The 19,469-nt window shown below is 34.0% G+C and overlaps 5 protein-coding genes across 5 annotated transcripts; 1 reads left to right on the top strand and 4 right to left on the bottom strand.

Moving 5' to 3' along the window:
* Positions 1–2,597: 2,597 nt before the first annotated feature.
* On the bottom strand, positions 2,598–3,236 carry LOTGIDRAFT_75373 (hypothetical protein; the record flags this gene model as incomplete). Its single annotated transcript, XM_009049113.1, has 1 exon — positions 2,598–3,236. A coding segment is annotated over one exon (639 nt), but the record flags the coding sequence as incomplete, so codon positions are not given.
* A 4,406-nt stretch (positions 3,237–7,642) lies between these two features.
* LOTGIDRAFT_98196 (hypothetical protein) lies at positions 7,643–8,177 on the bottom strand (the record flags this gene model as incomplete). The annotated part of the gene is made up of 2 exons (XM_009049112.1): positions 7,643–7,942; positions 8,106–8,177. Coding segments are annotated over 2 exons (372 nt in total), but the record flags the coding sequence as incomplete, so codon positions are not given.
* A 2,543-nt stretch (positions 8,178–10,720) lies between these two features.
* Positions 10,721–12,425, bottom strand: LOTGIDRAFT_186004 (hypothetical protein; the record flags this gene model as incomplete). Its single annotated transcript, XM_009049111.1, has 2 exons — positions 12,087–12,425; positions 10,721–11,140 (listed from the first exon to the last, which is right to left on the bottom strand). Coding segments are annotated over exons 1-2 (582 nt in total), but the record flags the coding sequence as incomplete, so codon positions are not given.
* Positions 12,426–13,423: 998 nt separating this feature from the next.
* On the bottom strand, positions 13,424–17,127 carry LOTGIDRAFT_230586 (hypothetical protein; the record flags this gene model as incomplete). Its single annotated transcript, XM_009049110.1, has 8 exons — positions 16,938–17,127; positions 16,554–16,694; positions 15,801–15,896; positions 15,440–15,606; positions 14,853–14,907; positions 14,463–14,587; positions 14,005–14,157; positions 13,424–13,616 (listed from the first exon to the last, which is right to left on the bottom strand). Exons 1-8 carry the CDS (start codon positions 17,070–17,072, stop codon positions 13,424–13,426), a joined length of 1,065 nt encoding a protein of 354 aa, XP_009047358.1. The 5' UTR covers positions 17,073–17,127.
* Positions 17,128–17,409: 282 nt separating this feature from the next.
* On the top strand, positions 17,410–19,251 carry LOTGIDRAFT_230585 (hypothetical protein). Its single transcript, XM_009049109.1, has 3 exons — positions 17,410–17,558; positions 18,187–18,237; positions 19,082–19,251. The coding sequence occupies exons 1-3, from the start codon at positions 17,523–17,525 to the stop codon at positions 19,190–19,192; spliced, it is 198 nt and encodes a 65-aa protein (XP_009047357.1). The 5' UTR covers positions 17,410–17,522; the 3' UTR covers positions 19,193–19,251.
* Positions 19,252–19,469: the final 218 nt, after the last annotated feature.

Below are 19,469 nucleotides of genomic sequence, written 5' to 3'. Positions count from 1 at the left end.
TTTATATTTCTATTTTGAGCGATTTATTTATTCCAAAGATAATCAGTTAATGCTCTTTCTTGATATATGATACAGAAAAACAGTACTTGAAGATATTATACCTCTTAGTTAAATATTACCATGAATTAATAAGAAACGTGATATGGTATTTACGCAGAAAGTATACTTATTATTGATATCGATATCAGTTTGAAATGCAAACAGTACTCGGTTCCGAGGGATCATTAAACAAGGCGGTCGATGTTCACCTTTTTAAATACAATCGTAAAAAGAGAGCGCAGCGCAACCACCAAGATCAATTTCATTAGAATATCGACGTAAATTATCAGGGCACGGGTTAGTCCGAAACATCTTCCTCTATTCCAGTTGGATATTTTGACAGTTGACAGCTGGACCAAAGTCAGAAATAAAATACCCTATTAAATGGGGATTTTCCACACCACCAAAGATGCGTTTTTTCTAACATAATATTACATTACCCTTGCGAGATTGTAAATTAGTGTTGGACTTTCGTTTTGTTAGTATCACGTGACTCTATAACCCTTGAATTTTTGGCATGCAGTTTTAAATGGCCGATGCTAGATCGGTTTCGCTAAAATAACTTTGACGGACCCGAGACGTGATATTTGTGGTGTAGGGACAAAATGACGGTATGATAGAACTACAAAAATATTCATCGTTCCAAATATATATATTTACATCTGTCCTATCAGACGTTGGAGTAGGGTGCATTTGAAGTTTGGTCAGTTGCTTGGAAGATGACAAGTTCATGTTTGCTTTCAGTAGTTGCTGGTAATCGTAGTAGTTGGGATGTTCTTTTGTTATGGCTGGCAAAGGACAGGTACCTTTCAAGTTTTGGTTGGTAGATGATAGGTAAAGGTTTGCTTCCAGTGGATGCTGATGTCGCAAACTACGTAGTTGTAGGTAATACTCGGAAGTTTTACATTTTTTGAGTCGTCAATGGACTGACACGTAAACAATTTGATTTTTTTGTGTTTTTGTGTTCTTTATCTGGGTAATTCATATGTTACTTTATAATACAGCCCACCGCCTTATCTATATATTTTATAGGTTACTCTATAATACAGCCCACCGCCTTATCTATATATTCTATAGGTTACTTTATAATACAGCCCACCGCCTTATCCATATATTTTATAGGTTACTCTATAATATAGCCCGATGTCTTATCTAGATATTTTATAGGTTACTCTATAATACAGCCCACTGCCTTATCTATATATTTTATAGGTTACTCTATAATACAGCCCACTACCTTATCTAGATATTTTATAGGTTACTCTATAATACAGCCCACCGCCTTATCTATATATTTTATAGGTTACTCTATGATACAGCCCACTACCTTATCTATATATTTTATAGGTTACTCTATAATACAGCCCACCGCCTAATCTATATATTTTATAGGTTACTCATAGGCTATTATATGCTCCAATGTTTTGCCTAGATATTTTATAGACTGCTCTATAATAGAGCCCAACGCTTTATCTAGATATTTCATAGATTACTCTATAATATAGCCCGATGCCTTATCTAGATATTTTATAGGTTACTCTATAATACAGCCCAGCGCCTTATCTGGATATTTCATATTAGGTTACTCTAATACACCCCAATGCCTTATCTAGATATTGCATTGGTTACTCTATAAAATGCCCCTATGTTTTACTTAGATATTTCCCTTGGGTAGTCCATACTCATAACCCAATCTAGATATCTTATAGTTTACTCTATATCTCAATACTCCATCTAATTATCTCACGCGCTACTCTAATAAACCCCAATGCTTTACTTAGATATTTCAAAGGTTACTTTATGATATATCCTAATGTTACCTCGTTTTTCATAGGTTACTCCACAAGACCAATGCTTATTCCACATACATGTATATTTCATCGGTTACTCTTTATGATACGCTTTATCCTGATATTTCACAGCTTACTGTATAAAATAACCATACCTATATGCGATATCTAGATGTTGTAATGGATATATCAAAGCAGTGGGTACTTATTCTAGATTTTATATTGGTTACAAGTACGTTGTATTTGACAAACGAAATAGAAATGTCTAGTTGTCTACCTTTACACAGTGAGAAATGAAAAAGATTTCAAGAAATTTATACACGGTTTCGTCAAACAAATTGTGTTCGTGGGTTATATAATCGGGTTATTCTGGTAACCTTGATCAAGTCATCGCTCCTCATTGTTCCAGTCGACTGTCTGCCAAGAACCGACTGGTAGACAGATACCAAAACTGTTAATATTATCCTTGTAAAATATTGACGTTGTATTTCCTTCCCCTTTGTTATGTATTTTAATGGCCCATAATTTCACGGAGATTATCTATTGTTGGTACATTAAATTACAATTATTTCAATTTGGATGTAATCTTTATTAATATTTACGAAAAATACATCAAAAAAATTCAAAAAAACATCTTAACATCTTTGAAATTGAAATATTCAATCATTTCGCCTAGGTATTGCCGAAATCATTTGTTTTTTGTATTCGTGGATCCGTAGTTAGAGTGGGTATCTCCGATTTGAACTTCGTCCACAGAAGATGGCCTGTTCGGGAATTGAAATGAAATGAAACAAAAGTAAAGCATCCCTGTAAGCCATTGAGGACAATATAGACATACCACAAGGCAGTGGTGTTTGCGAATGCAGCAATGAATCCGAACAACCAAGTAAATCCCATAAGTGACGACATCTTAATGTATATTATACACAAATTTCGATTGTGTCCCTGCTCAGCAAGCGAGACGTCGGAGGTTCTTTTCATATACCACAATGCTGAACAGAAACAATAGAAATTGACTGTGAGCGAAATCGCTACAGGAACATAAAAGAAATATATCAGACCTTCAAAATCTGAGATCCAGGTGCAGGATCCTTGTCCATATCGGACTCGCAAAATTGAGTCTGGTATGTGATCAAGAGAGAAGCAAATTCCAACCACTAGAAAGGGAAACAAGGTGCACACTGAAAGGTATTGTACGAACGAGGAGCTAGAGGAGCTGAATTTAACCGCCAATGAAAATTTACCAAAAGTGAAATAGATATTGACTGCCAGTGCTGTCATCCATGTAAATACAGATAACCAAGCAAAATGTGTCAAAGCAGCTAAATACCTGCAAATTCCGAGATACAGATTCGGGAACTGCAAAAGACATTGTGCAAGCAGCAAGTAAATAGAAAGGAAAAGCTGCAATTTTCGCGGAGTAGAATTAACATCCGTAAGTAGCAGATGAAGAAATATTGAAACCAGAAGACAAAGGCAAGATAGACCCGTACACGTCCAAGATAGATATTTCTGTGCATTGCCAAATCCAAACAGATCCTCAGCCAACCCAGAAGAAAAGTGGAAGCAAACATAAGCTACAGAATTCCGACCGATGTAAAATTCTAAAATTGTATAGGTTGTACTCGGTCCGTTGATCAGTAGCTCATTATCATCGGTTAGTGTATATTCTGATTCTTTGTACTGATAAAGTTTATGTGAACAGTTGATCTTGTTGGACAGTAGCATTTCTTCATTAGAATCAACAGCACCAATACAAACACATACTTTAGTGAAAGACAGAAAATCAAGAGCTGTAATGGTTTTCCTGGCAGAATTGCTAGCAGTGCGTTGATTTCCTACAACAGAACCGGGTATGTATATTTCTTCGGGGTCGCATTGAAATGAGCGAGAAAGCCTATTACTAGTTCTTAAATTATATAAGACACTATCCACAGGATACATCAATGTTTGATTCAGGTCCGTGACGACGCCAGCATATATTTCTTCTTTTAGAAATTTAATTTTAGTATGGTTATAACATGCGATTTCTTCAGAAGAACACCATTCTTCGATCTCGTCGGTAGTTGTAGGCCAATTGGAGATTTCAAAACTAATCTCTACGCTCACTAGGTCGTAAAATCTACTCGAAGCCAATAAAAGAAATTTTGTTAAGGGTAAATTCGTCGAGTTCAACAGGAACTGTCCAACATTTTCTCTCTTAGATTTTTCTAAGATGTACTTTTTGAGACCCACTTCCAATTGATGATATATAATATCAAAACCCACCTCTGTATATGCATCTAGCTCACAAAACTTTACAGTAACGTTGAGGATACTAGCATCCAACAAGAGCGGGGAAGTGCTAGACTTTAAGAATGTATTTGTCGGTTCAACACATGTGCCCCTGTACGGGATTTTCCCATCGTAACATGTAAATGGTCGACATATAGAAAATAAATTATCAAAATTTTCGTCGTCGGCACACAGTTCACTGGATTTGAAAGTTTCGTGGTTGATGGAAACTAGTTCATCTTTCTGAAGGTCTGGTAGGCGAAAGAGTCGAGTAAGGTCTTCATTGGGTTCAGGATTTTGGTCATAATATCTACAACTTAGAGTGCTTATACTTTTCATTACTTTGCATACGATACATTCCTCATTATCAAATAAATTCTGAATTGTGGTATTAAGCTTAAAACATTTGTTACAATCTTCAGCTAGGATTGCTTCGAAATACTTCAGGTCATGACAATCGTATGGAATATACGTATAATTGTATTCCATAGAACAACTCGTGTTGGACAACTGTGATTGCAAAGCATTCCAAGAGGACACATTTTCTTGACAGTGATATCTGAACTTCATTGGTTTCAGTTGTTTTTGATATTCCGACGACACCCCATGACACTTTGCACAGTGTATGTTTTTGAATAAGAGGTACATATGCCCCTCATAATTAATAAGTGGCAAAGCTCTGAGCGGGTTTTCACAACTACGTTTCAGTGTCTCATTAACTGCTTCAGGACATCTATCAATAGTTTTAAAGATTCTGTACGATGTGTTTCCAAATATAGGCAGTCTTGTGCAGCTTCCATAAACCAATGTGTATAAAATGATATTGCGGATAATATCTGTCCTGGAAGTGCTGGAAAGTATATTGTTTAGTTCAATAGTTTTCGCTTTTTGGTCGTACTCATCAACACACGCGGTAGTGAACCTTGGACTCAGAAAGCAAGAGCAGTTGGTTTCGGACGCATCAAATCGTGGTACTTTATAACAACCACCAGTATAGACTATGCATATCACTTCAAAATCTATTTTATCTTGTACAGAATAAACGAGGAACACTGAAAAAAAAGCAACATTACCTTAAATGGTGTATTTCTTGATAACCTGCCTTGTCAAATAGTAGAGCCATCCCCCTTGAACGAGCTATGGGCTCTTTTCAACTGCCAGAGTCTGAAAGCAACTGACTCCTAGGAGATTCTGATTAATCGGTGAATTAAATCCACCCAACCACACCGAGGCTAAAACATTGTCTGGTGTCCGAAAGAACCATCGCTCTGCTGTGATATGATGAAGAAACTTACCTGCATTCAGGTAACATATTATCGTTACACTTAAAATTCTTGCCTCCATGATAATAGGTCAATGAAAACTGGGGAATGATTTAAACTTATATGGTTTTATACCTTGGATATTATCATGCCATTATTTAAATTATTAAGTATATAGAGTATAGCCAGGGTCAGATACGTCCACTTCGACGAATCGTTTTAACTTCTTTATTATAAAAAAGTTGCGATGTCGATTTGTCCACTTAGTCTAAATGTTCACTCCCCTTTAATTTTTCAATGATATGAAATGGAATATTTAACGTACAATTATTTGATAGCAATATAATGACCAAACCTAATGACTATTGGTTTTTAAAGATGGGATCCCTTATTTTCATTCATGAAAATTAAAATGCTAATACTTATATGAACAGAAAGTTGAGGTGTTCTAATGACTTAGAAAAATAATTAATTCATGATTAGCCAAATTAGGAGAAAATTGCCAGCAGAATTCCAATGAGTGACCGATCAAGAAAGGTCAAAAAGTTTTTTTTTGTTTATCAAGACTGTACATACATAGACATTAATGATTGGTTAAAATACATAATCATATGCAATAAGAACATAATGATATGATTAAGAATACATGATAATTCATTAAGTTTGCTTAATTTGACACTCAAAAGGGAAACTCATCTTTAATACTATAAAATTTTTTGTTCGCAGATGAAGAGATATTTATGTAATGTTGATTTCGATTTCGTATAAAGATACAGAATGTCCTTCAAGAGGCTTGGGTCTCAGCCGATCGTGGGACTTACAGAATCTGAGAGCAAATGGATTGTAACGATTGCATCATCTGGGAGAATTTAATCAATCGCTAGACACAGTTTGAGCGTTCCATGTTGACGACTGAAAATCTACAGTTGTCAGCAGATGCTCATGTTCTAGTTTGGATCTAAGCGATTGGAATCTGCTGCATGCTTAACCATTTCATTTAAGATGCAGAAAGTTGGTCAAGTTTTCCATATGAGTGTGTGTCTGATGAACCTGATCGGACCATCCATTTGATCAGTTGCAGCAAGTTTGTCAAGTATTCGATGTGAGCGTTTCAACCATGTCTGTGGTGGGCCCTCTGGGATGCATTGAAACGTCAGTCAAAATAATTTTTTTGTGAATGAGTGATGTATAAATGAATATGTATTGTTATGCCGGTAATTGGCGATTAGTCGCGACCTGTTCTAACCAACATATTTGGACGTTCGTGTCCCTTTAAGCCATCAGAAGCTTTAGCATTTTACTTCGACTCTTATTTTACTAATAGAATGCTTAATATTAAATGAGATGAATATCGGAATTTTCGAATCTATGATACATCCAAAGATTTGATGTGGTCGACTCTTTGATACGACAAGCATTAAATGATTAGTCCGATGGTGAAAACTGATTGGTCTGATACGATACAGAGGTCTTGAGTACCCTAGTTTTGCTTAAATGGTCGTCAAATATTAAAGTACAATTTAATACGAGATTATATAAATCCTCTTCCAGGATGAAATTGGATATACAGAATGATGTGTAAATATATACTACAATGTTCCTGTGTTCATCATTACGGATTCGTTCGAAGAAGGTAAATCCTACCCTCGGCTATTTTGTGCTACCTTCTGGGGAACAGGGACATTGTAGAATATCTGGCGATGTCTTGATGGACTCATTAATGGTTCAACTTTGACAAAATATCAAAATGTACGCGAAATTTGGCTGATAAAACCAAGTACCTAAAAGAGGGCCGGAGCAACAACCATAAAAAAGATACAAACATTTTGTTTCTTGACCTTTTCATTTAACTTTACTTCGAGATCTTCAATTATTAATCGGAATAACATTATATCACAAAATAAAACTATAACAAAAACACTAGAAACTGCACAGTACTGTCGTTGACTTAATGTTTTAGCAACTAAATAATTAGCTATACATATCACTTGCAATTTCAATATCTGACAAATCTGCAGAAAAGCATGTTGACGATGAATCGCCCCATACAGGGGGTCGTTGTCGGTTCTGTCAATACACTTTCCAGAAACATTCGCATTATCCAAATTATTGAAACACTTGCGATGCAGTTCTTCACGATCGTCTTTTACGAAGAGATCGCTTATTAAATGAAGGTTCGTGCTTTTCTTTTTTAGGAGAACGATAAGTTTCTGAAACGGGCGTTCTATTTCGTTTTCGGCAAATGTTTCTGTTGAATTTTATTCCGCACACTTCCTTTCCTAGCAATGACTTTCGGACGTTTTTCTCAAAATCGTCCATCGATACATTGTATTCGAAATACGAACTGTAAGGGTCGTCGAGGTTTGGTTGGTGGAATAAAAACAACAGTCCGTTGATTAAACCATCTAAGTGGAATGACGGTTGCCAATCCTTCAACATATTCAAACAAACGTTGGAAATTTCTCCAAAGTTTTCGTAATCCACACCTTTCTCAGTATCGATGTTTGGGTGATAAACATGTGTTAAACATTGAACTTCCGGTCCCTTGGATTCATAAGTTTCAGGATTTATCTTTATCTACATGACAAAAATAGATATCGTCAGACAAGGATAGAATAGTGTTTCAGGAAGCACAGACCTGTGCTTGTAACAATACTAGGTTGTTTCGAAATACATGCAGTTGTCCTAAGAGCTGCAATATTGGATCAAAAAGCACATTATGAAGTACATATACACTCACCTGAAAGACAAAAGCTCCACCTCTGTATGGACCATCATCTGGCTTCAACACCACCTTTATATCATTCATATCTCCGCCAATTTCCATAATAGAAGCTTGACCATCACTTACTGCGTCAATGTTCTTGATCAAATTACGAATTTCGCTTAATAAAGACATTCTACTGGCCTATGTATACCTTTTGTTAAGGAAATGAGAGAAATTTCCTAAAACAAATAATAAGATCTCTGAAACGGCATCATGTTTAATTTCTAAAACAAATAGCAAACTAGCGGTTTTTGAATTAACTATCTATTTTCAAAAGGAGAAACACATCTCAAAATACATACCTGCTCAAATAGAGAATCAACGCAATGATTGTATAATGCAAATAGCTATTTTTAGTAACTTGCGTAATGTCTTAGTAGGACAATGAGACATAGACGAATCAATGGTAATTTGTAAAGCGCGTGTCTGTTTTACGTACCTTGTGTATGTCTCAAGAACAAACAACTAAATGGGACAAAGATATGTACGAACCCAGAGTAATGTAATGCAAATTTCTATTTTTAGTAACTTAGGTATGTCATAAGATCAAGACCAAATAAGGCCTTTGGACAAAGACTTCGAATTGAGGGTCATGTAAAACAAATGTCTATATTTAGTAACTTAGGTATGTCATGAGACCAAAACCCAAATAAAGCCATTGGACAAAGATATGTACGAACCCAGAGTAATGTAATGCAAATTTCTATTTTTAGTAACTTAGGTATGTCATAAGATCAAGACAAAATAAGGCCTTTGGACAAAGACTTCGAATTGAGGGTCATGTAAAACAAATGTCTATATTTAGTAACTAAGGAAAGGTCACATGATCATTGCACAAATAAAGCCATGGGACAAAGTCTTCGAATTGAGGGTCATGTAAAACAAATGTCTCTAGTTAGTAACTTAGGTAATGTCACAAGATCATGACCCAAATAAAGCCATGGGACAAATACCTGTGCACATCAAGGGTATTGTAAAGCGAATGTATATTTTTAGTAACTTAGGTAATGTCACAAGATCATGACCCAAATAAGGTCAAAACGTTGGAAAATTAGGGTTTTCTTCTTGCATATTCGAGGTCACTAAAAGTAGCATTCTTATGACTGAATACTCCGCTCGCCTACTGAGAAGGGTTTTGGAAAGGATATAAATCTTGAAAATTGGGGAGCCATTTGAACAGCATAATCGTTGATGTGCAAGATTATGTGGTCAGATTATTCCAAATTGACGGAGAACTTTAGCTAATCCCCGTCGGTGTGTAAAGGTTATCTTTTCTCATTATTCCTACGGAAATTCCAGAAGCTCGATGTTAAGAAGTTTGACCAAGGTTGTGAACAATTAAATTGTTATCCTTGTAACAGATAATGTTGATACCTTCTTTGATTTTTTCTTATCGTGTCTTCGTTGAAAATGGGTTAGTGAATGTTATGCCCTTAATCAAAACTCTTGTATCATTCTGATTTTGCATTAAATGTTTGTTGTTCCCATAATCGATACACGTCTGTTACTTCATCAATATATACAAGCAATCGAATTTTTTATTCAAGGGAAATAACTCGTTGTGAACAAATAAGTTGTTATCCTTGTAACAGATAGTGTTGATACCTTCTTTGATTTTGTCTTATCGTGTCTTTGTTGAAAATGGGTTAGTGAATGTTATGCCCTTGATCAGAACTCTTGTATCATTCTGATTTTGCATTAAATGTTTATTGTTGCCATTATCGATACACGTCTGAGACTTCATCAATATATACAAGCAATCGAATTTTTTTTTCAAGGGAAATAACTCTTGCTTTTGATTGCATTGTGATTTTTTCACTAAACAGTATACGAGTTATTTCCCTTGAAAAAAAAAATTTGATTGCTTGTATATATTTACATGTGAGTTTCCAACAACAGTAACATCATTGTAAAAAAATTTATAAGTTAACAAACAAAAACAAATAACAATACACTATAAGCAACAAATACACATTCTCTGCTCTGGCACTTCCATCTTAATAAAAATCATATCAATATCAGTCATATTAATAAATAGTATAAAAAATTTAGTCATTAGGCATATTATCAGAATGACAACAAAAGAAACGACGTAAGAATTTGTCCACCATTGCATGTATAAAATCACTTTCAGGAAATGTTCTATCAAAGGATTTTATTGAGCAAAAGTCCTTTTCATCATGGAAATTATGAAAGATCTTGGTTTTAGCATTTGATGCCTCTTTAGTAAGCAGATTTTTGTTTTCATCTGAAGACAGACATGCAGCTTCATTTGACACAACTGCAGTTTCGTTATCTTGGTTTGCAGTTGTGTTATCTTCACTGCTCAAAATGGCTGCTTCGCTATCTTCACTGCTCACTACCAATGTTTCGCTATCTTCGCTTCTCACTACCAATGTTTCGCTATCTTCGCTTCTCACTACCAATGTTTCACTATTTTCGCTTCTCACTACCATTTTTTCGCTATCTGTATTTGTCATCATTGTTTCGCTATCTGTATTTGGCACCATTGTTATTTCTACATTTGGCAAGAGTACCATTTCACTGTCTTTCAAGGGACTTTCTTTAGCACTTTCTGCACTTGGAAGAGCAGGATCTTGATTTTCTATTTTTAGTTCAGATAGATCATCAACTTGTTTTCGGAGAATCTCGTACTGTTTGTCACACAAGTTCCTCTCAAAGAAAAAACCATCCACTTCTTCTCCCAGTAAAGATCTGTGAACATTTTCAGAGAACTCTTCATAGCTCATCCCAGGACTGATATAGGGACTTAAAGGATCATCAATTTCTGGATGATAGAAAAGAAACAGAAGACCATTGATCATACCATCTAAACCATAGCCTGGTTGCCAATTATCAAACATGTTTAAGCAAGCATTGGTGCTGAAGTCATTATCATCAACAGGTAGTAAGTCTTCCAGATCAGATGTGTCTATATTAGGATGGTATATTGGAGTCATACAAAACACTGTTGGACTTTCTGTCTTCTGGTATGGATCCACACGGATCTGAAAAATATCAAAAAAAAATATTTGAATTATACGTTTTACAGAGTAAAAATTTCAAAACAACTGCTCATTTATAATGTTTTCTATGCATCAGAGACACCTATAGCAAAGATTTGTACAATTCCAATTTGAACTCAGATATCTGAGATGCTTGCAATTTCAATTAAACTTATAATCTTATGAAATTACCCATAACTACTCCTAACATGTTAGAGACTTTGGGAGAGGTGTGTCATGAAACACTCAGTATTAATGAAATCCCATAAAATTGGAATGGTGCAAATTATTCTTTTATTTTCACATAAACACATTAAAAGTTTGGAAAAACTCTTCACATATTCTTTAATCTATACAGTATTAAGTTAGATTTTGGCACAGAAAGTACATTACAGAAGAAATAAGCTTATTTTCTCTTAATTGGCAGAAAACCCCACAACAAATTATATAAAGATTGTCCCAAAGGTCATTTGTCAAGGAGAGATTTTTGCCTCTGAGATCAACTTGTAGTAACTCCTTTTCCATATTAGTTGACCAAATGTTTAACATTAGGTTCGAGCATGAAAAGACCAGACTCAACAGCAATCACAATTAAATTGTAAAAAAAAAAAATTCTTTTCTGTGCAAAAATCTAAAAATTCAAATTGTTGTTCTTCATTTAGCTGTTACATTAGTTAATTTGGCCAATATGTTATCAATTGTCACTATAAACTTCCCTTACAATTCGTGTATTATGTGATTCATCCCAGAAGTTTCTTGTGGAACATTCGAACTGAAAATGACCTTAACTAAACTGATATTTCAAAATAAAAATTTTGTCATCAACCCAAATGCATAGTTTTAGTGGAATTGCAGAATATTGGAATGGAGCAAATTGATGCTATCAGTCTCCCATATACAAAATTTACAAAACGTCTTTACAATCCCTTTCATATATTATATCACTCACCTTAAAAAGAAAAGAAGCACCCTTATAAAGACCATCATTTGGTGATATTTCAATATGGATGATGTCCATAAAGTCACCCATTTCAACAATTTTAGCTTGACCATTACTCACTCTGTTGATCTTTTTCACCAAATTTCTAATCTCACCAAATAAAAAATCCATTTTGAAACTTAGTTCTTTAAGTTGACTAGAAAGGTTTGTTTTTCACGACTAGAACTGTTACTGTGTAAACAAATATTGATATCGATGTTCTTTCACGAACTTGTCCCTAAAAAACGAGAGTAGACACTGTCCACGTTGCAGTTCTGTTTGTTTAAATCATTTAGACAACTAAGTTGCCCTTTCGCTAAATTAACTTTCAAGCCATTTCTATTTTGTGTATCTCTGCGTTTCCTACCGGTATGTGGATCTATTTTGCTTCATGTCACTTATATTCAAGATTTTACATGTATGTGATGAAATAGTGTCGACATCGTTCCGATTTGTTGATATCACGTGATTTCATAACTTCCGTTACTATAATAAGTAACTTATAATGATGTCATCCAATGACTTGCCAGCAAATCTATTTTAGTAAGGCTGTAATATGACTGTTTTGGAAGTTGCACATTAAAAATAAAAGACAAATGTTTGTACAGGCATCTAAGTATGAAATGGAATAGTGTGTCATTTTTTTGGGTCCATAGAGAAAAGGTGTTAAGAGACAGAGCTATAGCTATAGGCCTACTTCATTTGCAGAAAATCCTCTAAAGAGTATTAAAAGGACTCACTCCACTAAAACATGTTATGCAAATGATTGTATACGAATGTAGTGCAGGCTATTTTTAGAAATCTTCTTTCTCTCTCCCTTTTGGGGTTTTTGCATGCCTATTTTAGAGTAATTTTTGGTCTAGATTTGGAATTTGATGTCTGAAATTGCATTATCTTTAAGATTTGGTGAGATGATGAGAGAGCTAATAATAAGAAATATACTCAATAAACAACATTTGTATTGACTCTCTTTGACAAAGACAATCTCAAAAACATAAAGTGTTCCAAAAGAATCTGCATGTCTCTCTAATTACCATGCTTATCATCATTGTCCTTTCATACAAGATAGTTTTAGGACATAACAAATCAAACAATTACTAATATTTGCCATCAGCAGCTAAATTATGAGTAAATGAATGAACACTTTAGAATAACTAGTTTATGTTATTTTTACTAACAATAATAATAGCAATGTGGGCAAATTTGTTCTTGTTGGTGAGTTCTGTGTACAGCCTTGACCAATAGATATAGGTTTAATCCACTAACAGTATTCAGTAAAAGTACTTGGTGTCCATTCTTGACATATTTCATCCTTTATCAAGATAATGTCTTCTTTGTAAATCTTTCATAACATCTTTCCAGATAGTAAAACAGTCATTGCCTATTAATTTATTGAGTCCAGAGAAAACTATATTTTTCAAGTAAATCTGAAATTGACACAAATACTGAAAATGTTCTAATAAATGCTTGTAGTCCCAATTAGACCAGTCTGTTTCCATTCTGCAAAAAAAAAAATTGAAATAGGCTCGATCACAACATCACAAAAATAAGATTGTCTTCTTAAAAAAGGACTTTGACATAGCCTTATTAACCCATATTTAACTATGCTGGCTAGACATTGTTTTGTGGGCATAGAAATGAAATTGATGCTATTAGATTGCAATTTAGGTAGGATGAAAATACTATATATCCTCCATATTAGTCAAAACACTTAACAAGTGATTTGATTGGCTGAGATTTTTCAAGATGGCATCCAGTCAGACAATTTCTCAATATGAGTTTTTGCTTATGTTGATAAGAACAGATCTAATGAGAATCACTTATTAAATTGAGCCCCATTAAGATCATGGCAATAGATAAAAGCCATTTTTTTCAATATTTGACTCACCTCCAGAGATATAACTTAGGAAAATATTTGTGACTATAATCTGGTTTCATACAGTTTCCCCAGTTAATTAAACATTGGAGATATAGGTTTAAGAAGTCCACATTACCAACAGCTACATTACATAATATATCTTTCTTTATATCTAATAACATACTGAAACAAACAAAATCATACTGGATAAGCAACTAATCATGATGATTTTCCAATCTTACAGCAAAGAGAATGAGTGAATACATGGATATGTAAGGTTGGCAACCTGTGTTCATGTTTCAGCGGTTTCTCACACACTCAGTGTCATTTTGGTGTATAAGTCATGAATGTTCAAAAGCAACAAGATTTTATTTTTTCGATATCTTCATTAGATGAGACTGGTAGACTATTAGACTTATTCTATTTAGAATTTCTCCAGTTTGAATACACAGACATCAAATGGAAACCAAACAATATTTCATATTTACATAGGATTTTCATTGGAAAGTAGCTGTAACCAAGAAAAAATCAACTGATAAATATTACTATCTTCTGTACTTGGTTTGACTATTCTTTGTTCTTCATACACTGCTATCAGACATATGATAATTCCCTACAAAATCAATTCAAATTGGTTCGAAAGAATTTTTGAGGAATCCCTGTTAAGAATTTTAAGGTGGCTCTCAACACAATCATCAATGTTAGGATCCAGTGCTGAAACCACTTGGCTTATATATGAACAATTTGGACATATTGGAAATTTATTACAGAAACCTTCACAGTAATATGATTAAAATGCAAATTTGGATGACCTTTTTTGTACACTTTCCTATCACAACCAAAAGCGAAAACATATCAAATTTCCAATTTTTTCTTACCATTCCATTTATTTCTGACAGTCTTGTTAAAATACTTTTAACATAATTATTATACCTATAACAAACAAGATATTTAGAAATTCAGGGAAAATTCATGAAGAATTCTCTGCCTTTCGTGGCATCTTGAATTAAAAATCTCCAACAATTCCAGTTTATACTATTGGAACATGTCTCAGACAATCATCAAGAACAGTGGGGGTCCAAGGGGGCATTTGGCCCACTATAAAAGAGGTTTGCACTTCAATTTATTTTCAACAATTCTAAATGTCAACCTTTTTTCTCCAAAATATGTGTAAGAATGCACAACATCAATTCATTGACACATTTTTAGATCTGAAACTCTGTTAAATTTGAGTTTTTCTTACCATCAGTGTTGCAGCTTGTGGGACTGGCATGGAGAAAGATCACCAAGTTGCGAAAAATACAATGAGGCCAAGTGTTCCACAGGCTGTGCACATTAAACATTAGTGGTTTATTTACAAAAACACCTAGTGTTCCAGTAAATATGCTGCCTCAACCAATCAGCTGAGATGTTATATTAAAATTTGGTGAAACAGCCCCCTTCTTTAGAGATAAATTCCATTTACCTCTCAGTTCTAGAAACAATGTGAGCTTGTTGTTTAAAGTGGTTATATAATATATAGGATTGTTGAGGGATGTGTGTAGTTTTATCAGAATCATCCCCATCAATTTCTCTTTTCATATTACCCAATATCTCTACTGTATTACTTAACATTGACAAATGATGAAACTTCTGAAATAAACCAATTTAAATATCTGGAAATTTTTTGATATTCCTATGATCCAAATTCCTAAAATATATTTAGCACCTGTTTGTGAAATATTAAAACTCCAGTAAAATGCCTAGAAAAACTGAGAATAACAGAATACCATTTTTCATGCAGGCAAAGAATATAACTTATAATCAAATTAGAACATCCATTGTACCTTAGCCATTCTTGATTTCTCAACTGACTTATCACTTTTCTGTAGAATCATCTTCTCAAACATTTCAAGTTTTAGATGTGTATTCAATACCAGCTTCTAGAAAATTTACAAATTTAATACAAGTTTATATATATATATTAACAAATTTTATTCAATATTTGCTTTTAGAAAATATCAACAAGCTTATACATATATTATCAAATTGTATTCTATAGCAGCTTCTAGAAAATATTAACAAATTGTATTCAATATAATCTTCAAGAAAACATTAACAAATTAAACTTCTAGAAAATATTAACAAATTGTATTCAATATTATCTTCAAGAAAACATTAACAAATTAAACTTCTAGAAAATATTAACAAATTGTATACAATATAATCTTCAATAAAACATTAACAAATTGTTTTCAATATCAGCTTCTAAAAAATATTATCAAATTGAATTCAAAACTTGTTTTCAATATCAGCTTCTAAAAGTATTAACAAGTTTCTTAAATTATTAACAAATTGTTATCAATACCAGCTTATAAAAAATATTAACAAATTGTATTCAGTACAAACTTCTAGAAAATATTAAGAAATGGTATTCAATACCAGCTTCTTTCTAAAATTTTTTTTAGGTCTGCAAGCTTATGATTGCAAATGAGCAAAGCTACTTATGATAGGCCTATCTCACTTTTAATTTGCTTTGTTATGTTATTTATGTAATGTTTCAAGGAAAGGTTAAAAAAAGGTTAAAAACCAATTCTAACCTCTTCCAAGATCTCACTTGCTCTTCCAAGACTTTCTACATCTAAAGTGAGACAGGATGCAGGTGTAATCAAAGATGTCATTTCTTGAAGGTTCTTCTCCAAATTGTCACAAAGAGGCTTGTCTTTAACATGATCATATACCTGAATATGAATATTGTTTTGTTGATTAAATTTTAAGACAAACTCCTGTGAAATATAACACAAAGACCATAATGTGTGTTGCACGCTATAGTTCAGTGCATAATTTACTTTTCTGTGATAGACTAAGCCTTTATACACATATTACGAATAAAATAAAAGGTTTCGTGTACTTAAATATAAACCTAGAACTAGAACTGTTTAGCTGAGATACAATCATACAGTCACAAATAGTAAGTTGGCTACCTGTTCACAATAACTTGCCCAATTAAAGGCATTATTGATTGATTTCATATCCCAATGTTTGACTGTTTCTGTGCATGACTGACTCAATATCTGAGCAAACGTGTACACATTTTTCAAAACAGTACTAAATGACATATCTGGTGTAAAATACTGTGTTTACATGTTCAGTCGTTAGGTTACATTCTCAAACTTCCCGCAAAATAAGTGATAACAATTTTACTTTCTTGACAAAAGAGTTAGTCAAGGGACGCAATTTTAAAGACAACAGTAAACTGCATAGCATTTACTTTTATAGATTGGCTGATGATAATAAATCATTATGTCTACACTGCAGACGATTATCAGAAGGCTGATAATGTAGAAAAAAAACAGTGCAACATCTGAACAGCTATGTGGGCTAGGCTACTGGGAGCTGCGAGACTAACAATCATAAACAGTAAAGGACCCTTCACACAGTCGTAACATGTTATCGCTACATCGACACGCCTAAAGTGGAGTAGTTTTTAGTTGTAAAAAAAAATTCAGACACCGGCCATTGATTAGAAACATATTTACAAGTGAAAAGAAAGGTTAACTCAAATAAAAATGTCTAAGACAGAATGGCCAGAGCTAGTTGGACTGGTATGTAGCCTTTACATTATTTCTAAATTTGTATTATATGTGTAATAACGCCTGTTATCTGAATGAATAGAGGTTAAGTAGGTCATGTATTTTTAGTTTCAAAACAAACTTATTGCGATTGTTTAAAACGTAGGGTTCAAATGGACGAGGTAAGCTGTTCGGCGGATGGTAGGCCCACGTAGGGTTCGAGATAATCCATGGAGTAGAACAATCGTGTCTGCAACGTGACCGGACCAGTACCTATGGCTCGATTCTTATTATGCAGAAACCAACCCATGACTCAATTCAAGATAAAGCAGAATCCCCTCATTTTGTTATATTTATCAGGTTTCGCCTCGTTAAAGTTGATCAGAGTAAAACCAACGGATCGACATGGATCCTACACGCTGAACAAGCTTGTCTGCATGTTGATTGCATAGCTAGCCTATTATTAACACCAGCCGGAGTCATTGTTCAATAGGCCTACAAGCGATTGGCAGTTCCCGTTACCAATGGAGCAGCTATCAAATACAACATTTTTGTTCTAATGGACGTTCTTGACAAAGAACTATATCCTCGATTAATACAAATATTTGGTACAAGAACTCGAAACCACTTATCCTTGATAACATTTCTTATTTTCTTGCAGCCAGCACAAGAGGCGGAAGCAAAAATTAAAGAAGAAAACAGTAACCTTACGGTTAGTTGGACACGTTCGTATTATATCCGATAATTCATTCGAAGGATGGAAATGCGTATCCTACCATTCAGGGTTCTTTGGCAATGATCTCACTTCCATGGTTTAGTCGAGGTATAAGGCCTACAATGAGATTGTTCCAAACGGTCCTTGACTTGTCGTGTTGTGGTGCAGGTCTGAAAGGCTGATATCAGTCAGTATGTATACTAAAAACTCTCAAACAGAAAAGGCATTATGGTGGCATATCCATGCAAATTATAATTTCATGAGTTAGAATTGGAAATGGTGAGTTGTAGGGCAGTACTACGTGATAATAATGTTATACCAAAGAAATAAAGTTTATCTGTCGGTTCATGTAGTGATATAAATTTATAACACCAATAAACCTTATCTAACAAGTAGGCTATACACAAATAATATTTGCAAATTATTACATTAGATCTAAATTTTTTTTCATTTTTTCTGTCTGTTACTGTAACTCTCGTCATGAATGATCTAGAGGTTTTTTCCTTTAAATCTGAATTCTGGAAAGTCGAAATTTACACAACACCAACCAAAAACAGCAAAACGTAAAATTGTGACAAAAGCTTGGAATTGTGGAAAAAAAGAAATTCTATGGCCTTCCGAGATACAGGGTCTGGTACAGCAAAAGAAACAGTTTTCGCACCTGAAAAAACCTTGCACAGTGAGAAACACCATTAAAGAATGTTATGGCTCATACTGCCGTCTATAGTTAACAAATAACACTCATTCTACACTGCATGCCGTTGTCCATCTCCCCCACCCCTATTATTTTAAATTCGATGTTGTCGAGACGTTATTTAATGTAAACAATTTATTTTTTCAGGTGCATATTTTGCCCGAGCTGTCACCAGTAACAATGGATTATAGAGAAGATCGTGTTAGAATTTTTACTAATGCGGAGAATAAAGTATCCCAAGTTCCCAGAACGGGATGATGTACTGTTTCATAATAACTGTAATGAGTCCATTAATAAATAAATGTATGTCGTTTAATAATTATTGTTGTATTTATTTGTATTTGAAAACTGACTATATTAAAAACAATAGCAACTTACAAACCAACTGGTATGTAGCTCGTCGAAGAGTCTGAATGAAGAGGGACTGAGGTGAGAGACGAATATTTCAATCGACAGTTAATCAAGATATGCATCACCACAATAACGATTGCATCGCGGTGATATGAGATTTAGAAAAAAAAACATATGAATTAAG

This window comes from Lottia gigantea (genome assembly GCF_000327385.1).
Source record: "Lottia gigantea unplaced genomic scaffold LOTGIsca_13, whole genome shotgun sequence".
NCBI lineage: Eukaryota > Metazoa > Mollusca > Gastropoda > Lottiidae > Lottia > Lottia gigantea.
This window is presented reverse-complemented; position numbering and strand designations above follow the sequence as displayed.